This window comes from Lissotriton vulgaris, chromosome 2_1, assembly GCF_964263255.1.
Source record: "Lissotriton vulgaris chromosome 2_1, aLisVul1.2, whole genome shotgun sequence".
Taxonomy (NCBI): Eukaryota; Metazoa; Chordata; class Amphibia; order Caudata; family Salamandridae; genus Lissotriton; species Lissotriton vulgaris.
Genome location: NC_141687.1, coordinates 5074611 through 5079775, shown reverse-complemented (window position 1 = coordinate 5079775; position 5165 = coordinate 5074611). Strand labels below are relative to the sequence as shown.

At 44.4% G+C, this 5165-nt stretch overlaps 1 gene segment (V, D, J or C); it reads left to right on the top strand.

Annotated features, from left to right (window-relative positions):
- The first annotated feature begins 510 nt into the window (after positions 1–510).
- LOC147729447 (T cell receptor alpha variable 3-like) lies at positions 511–4959 on the top strand. The segment is given in 2 exon segments: positions 511–523; positions 4613–4959. Coding segments are annotated over 2 exon segments (360 nt in total).
- Positions 4960–5165: the final 206 nt, after the last annotated feature.

Below are 5165 nucleotides of genomic sequence, written 5' to 3'. Positions count from 1 at the left end.
ATCCCCATTGACGCCGCTTAACAAGCTACTGCACCAGAGACAGGGAAAGGGGAAGTTGACAGAAAAGAGAGACACTCCAACAACAGCTGGCACCCACTAGTCCTTCTAAATTTGATTGGTTTTCAGGACTGCACTTGGGTTCCTAATGCACAGAGAAAAGAGAGAAAGACAATGCAACAACTCCAAACTACAATTCCTGGATATACAGTTTGAATTTCCGATTCATCCTACCAGCTGTCTTTAGAGCCTTGCCCCTCTCTGTATGTGGTTGTGAGTGGTTACCATGAAGGAATTGATATTGCTGGAAAAGGAAAAACACCTCATTAATAACTGAACTAGTGTATATTCCCTATACTAAACCCAAGAACACTACTCTACCTTCTTCATTGGTAAAGTCTCTTTCAGATAGGCACTGTTCACAGGATCTTGTAGATAGTGTTGGTACTCTTGTTGATGCGCGCAAAAAGGAACAAGGAAGGAAAAAGAGGGAGGAAAGGTAAGGATAGCGCAATGGGAATTGCAGGTGAGGAGTACTTGGAAGCTTGCACAATAGGATTTGAATTGTCTTACTTTATCCTCAGACGCTTGAAAATCCGCTGCCGAAACTTCCCACAGCCTCACTTAACTCACTGAACTGAAGGAACTGCAAAGCTGAGGCTTCTCCTTCACAGGATATGTACATGAATATTATTCTACAGTAATATTACTCCTCGGAAGCTCTCCACAGGATACTCTGCATAAACGCTGCCTCTTGACGACAGTAATACTCTCAAACAGTCTATTCACACTGACTAAGTCGTAAGACTCGAACTTATAGTAGTCTCAGACTAAGACGCACTCTTCATGTGTTCGTCTTGTCCAACTGATAAATCTTCTGAAACGGTGTTTCTATCTACACCCATAATCTCAACTGGAAACTCAAAATTCTCGTGAGCACCTTGGATGACGGCCACTCACGGCAAAATCTATTTTGAAGTGCGCAGTGCTCTGTCGCCCGCTCCTCAACTCCACAGGAAACTAGAACGTCTCTCATCTTCCACCGCGGCAATAGCGGCGGCCATCTTGGAATTTCGGACTACTTCAAATTTACCCAGAAATTCACCATCCTAGGTTTCACCACCACCCTGGATCTTTTCATAGACCGAAAGGGCCGTGTATTGTGTGAAGCACTGACAGAATGATTCCTGACAGCTGCTTGTACCTCTTTTACAAACATTAGTCTGTAGGTGTTTAGAAGTGTGTTAAGCAAATTAACAGCACCATCCCTGGATCGTAGGGCATCTGATTCTGTTCCCCAGTTGTGAGTCTTAAAGTCGCCAGCCATTATTATCCCACTATTCCGGTAGTTGGTGAATAGTTCTTCCAGTCTGTCTACCAGTTCCCTCATCTCTCCACGTCTTGGGGCGTCTTTGCAATTGAAATAGCCGTTTAATAGTAGGAATATTATTGGGGACCTATTCAGTTGCAGGGCTTGCAGGTATGAGGCTTGGACAATGTCCATGCTTATTCGGGATTTTAATGATGTTGTGGTAGTGCTAAAGCTTACGTATATTGATAGGCCCCCAGATGGCCTTTGGAAAACATTGTGCTGTTTTGCTGGGAGTTGAAATTCCTCAAAACCTGGTATGATCAAGGGGGCGAGTAGCCAGGTTCTCTGGAGGCACAATAAGTCCCCTGTCTGTAAAAATTCCAAGGCTGATCTGTATAATGGATTTCAGCACATACACGTTCCATTAAATTATTTTTATGATCTTGTTTGTTCTACTCTCAGGCCCGTTGAGTCTGTCTGTGCTAGGAGCAGTTTTGTTGCCGACCTGGCAGGGTTATTTCTGTTCCATCCTGGTCATATGTAAAACTCAACTTTTCCTCTTTCGATGATTTTTAGCCTTTTTGCAGAGGAAGAAGATGAGAAATGTTGTCTCTAGTTGGAGAACAGTGTCGGATAGGTGAATGAAAAGTAGTAAAGTTAGACTTTTAGTCTAAGTTTGTCTTTGTAAATACTGAAAAGTAGTAAACTTTGTGCTCGATTCACAAAGGACAACTGAGTCTAACTTTACAATTTTCAGTACTCACAAAGGACATTCATGAGCAGTAAAGGTAGACTTCTGTCTCAGTTAAACTTAAGTTTTAGCCTTAAGTTTGACTGAGACCCTGGACTTTTGGTCTCTTTTAAACTTAATACCAAAACGTACGTTTAACTGAGACAAAAGTCTTGCATTACTACTTGTAAATGCCCTTTGTGAATACCGAAAATCATAAAGTAAGAACTTTGGCTCATTTTACCTTTGTGAATCTGACCCTTAGACGTCTGTGAATACCGAAAAGTGGTAAACTTGCACAAAAGTGAAACGTAACCTTTGTGAATCACCCCCATGGTGTGTCAGTGAGCGGTGACGTAGAGTGTGAGTAATGAGAGGTAAGGAAGTGTGAAAGTAGGGCTGGGTGTCAGTGAGCGGTGATGTAGAGTGTGAGTAATGAGAGGTAAGGAAGTGTGAAAGTAGGGCTGGGTGTCAGTGAGCGGTGATGTAGAGTGTGAGTAATGAGAGGTAAGGAAGTGTGAAAGTAGGGCTGGGTGTCAGTGAGCGGTGATGTAGAGTGTGAGTAATGAGAGGTAAGGAAGTGTAAAAGTAGGGCTCGGTGTCAGTGAGCGGTGACGTAGAGTGTGAGTAATGAGAGGTATGGAAGTGTGAAAGTAGGGCTGGGTGTCAGTGAGCGGTGATGTAGAGTGTGAGTAATGAGAGGTAAGGAAGTGTGAAAGTAGGGCAGTGTGTCAGTGAGCGGTGACGTAGAGTGTGAGTAATGAGAGGTAAGGAAGTGTGAAAGTAGGGCTGGGTGTCAGTGAGCGGTGACGTAGAGTGTGAGTAATGAGAGGTAAGGAAGTGTGAAAGTAGGGCTGGGTGTCAGTGAGCGGTGACGTAGAGTGTGAGTAATGAGAGGTAAGGAAGTGTGAAAGTAGGGCTGGGTGTCAGTGAGCAGTGACGTAGAGTGTGAGTAATGAGAGGTAAGGAAGTGTGAAAGTAGGGCTGGGTGTCAGTGAGCGGTGACGTGGAGTGTGAGTAATGAGAGGTAAGGAAGTGTGAAAGTAGGGCAGTGTGTCAGTGAGTGCTGAGGTAGTTCACAAGTGAGACAGTATGCTAGTGTGACTCCTGCCTTTCACCTTCAAGCCAAACATTAGAAATGGATGTGGTTACTCAGCCTTTCATCCATTTGAGGCTGATGAAAGGAGTGTCCTTCAACTTCTGTGGCAGTCCCACCTGCTGTCAGTGCCTTAAGATCATTCTCTCTTTACCACGCCCTGTATTGTTGTCTTCCATTAGCTTCATGGGCGCCTCACACTGTTACTTCCACGTTTCTTCTTTTGTTAGTGGGGCAGATAGCACAGCAGCAGCTTCTTGGCGCTTGTGCTGAGGCTTAGAGCAGGTGCATCAGCTAAGAGCACAGGACTGGAATCTTTAAACAGGTTTGTAATTGTTGTATTTTTATCAGCCTGTGGATGATGAATAGCATATTACACCTCCTCTTGCGGCTAAGACGTCAGCAGGAAGTCAGTAGCTGGCATCCCTGGGCATGATGCCAGGGAGGGGCTGAGCTCAATCTGCCTTGGCGCAGGCAGCGGATGCACCAGTATTGATCGCAGCTCCGCCCTGCAGAGATGTCTTCTCTTCTGCTGTATGTGACCCTCCTGCTCTTTGTGACAGGTGTGTAACAGGTTCTAGTCTGTGTAACATGCTCTATTGTGTGTGACGAGTTCTATTGTGTAACATGTTCTGTTGTATTTATTTTGCATGGAAAGTCAGATGTGTACCATGTTCTATTTTGTGTAACATGTTCTATTGGGTTTAGTTCACCTGATATTCTTCACTGCTTTCTGAACAGAGTCCAAGGATGTCAGGTGTGTAACATGTTTTATTCTGTGTAACATGTTCTATTGAGTTTATTTTCCATGGGACATCAGGTGTGTGACATGTTCTATTGTGTGTAATATGTTCTATTGTGTATAACATGTTCTATTGCATGCAACATGTTCTATTGTGTGTAACCTGTTCTATTGTGTGAAACATGTTCTGATGTGTTTATTTTACCTGATATCCTGCACTGCTGCTCCAGCTGAAAATAGAGTTTTCAGATTTTTTTACATAGTCTGGTGGGGTAATGCGCCTGCTGCAGGGGATGCCCAGGCAGGCTCCTGTGTGCTCCTCTGTGGGAGAGAGCAGGAGCCCGTGCATTATTATAAATACTTTAGTGGGATAATCTGTCTGCCACAGAGTAATATTTTAAACAGTCTCAGGTGGTTTAAATGAACATATGTATGGTGGTAAATAACTTTTAATTTGTAAACTGCAGACACCTTATGATTTTTGTTGTACAAAACTTACTAATATAAATATACAAATGGAGATGTAAATAAGTTTTCCTTTGGATCGCAACTGACAGTTGAAAACTATGAATATTGACAACTATTCCAGGATCCTCAGAGCCTCTAAATGAACAATGTGTTAAAAGGTTTTATTCTTGTATTGTTCATCTGTGTCTGTCTCCCCGATAACACCCCGGGCATTAATGCATAAATACTTCCTACTCTGTTTTTTACACTTTTAACTTTTTGTTTCAGGTAAAAGTGGGGCGCAGTCGGTGTCTCAGTCCCCAGAGAAGCTGTCGGTGTCGGAGGGGAGCCCCCTGTTCATAAACTGCACCTATGAATCCTCGGGGTACCCCTATCTCTTCTGGTACTTCCAGCCCCCGGGTGAAGCCCCCCGACTCCTGCTGAAGGACCTCGGGGAGAAGGAGGTGAGGGGATTCAGTGCCCCCCACAATAATACGATGAAGGCCTTTCACCTGAGGAAGGAGAGCAGTGAAGTGGGTGATACAGGGCTCTACCTGTGCGCCTTGAGGGACACAGTGTGTGATGAGGCGCTGGGAGCTGCGCAGAAACTAGGAAACACCCGTCCTGCACTGTGAGCCCCTGTGACACCAGCCTTCCCTCTGGGCTCACGGAAACAACATGCTGAGACATAAAGTGACCTCAGTCACACACCACAAGAATAGTGATGTCACTGCGAGGTCTGTTACCACATCAAAGAATGAGGAAAGAGGCTACATGAGGTGGTGGGACTCAGAAGAGACTTAGAATACACTATTACTGTACAGAAGGGGTTTTATTCTAA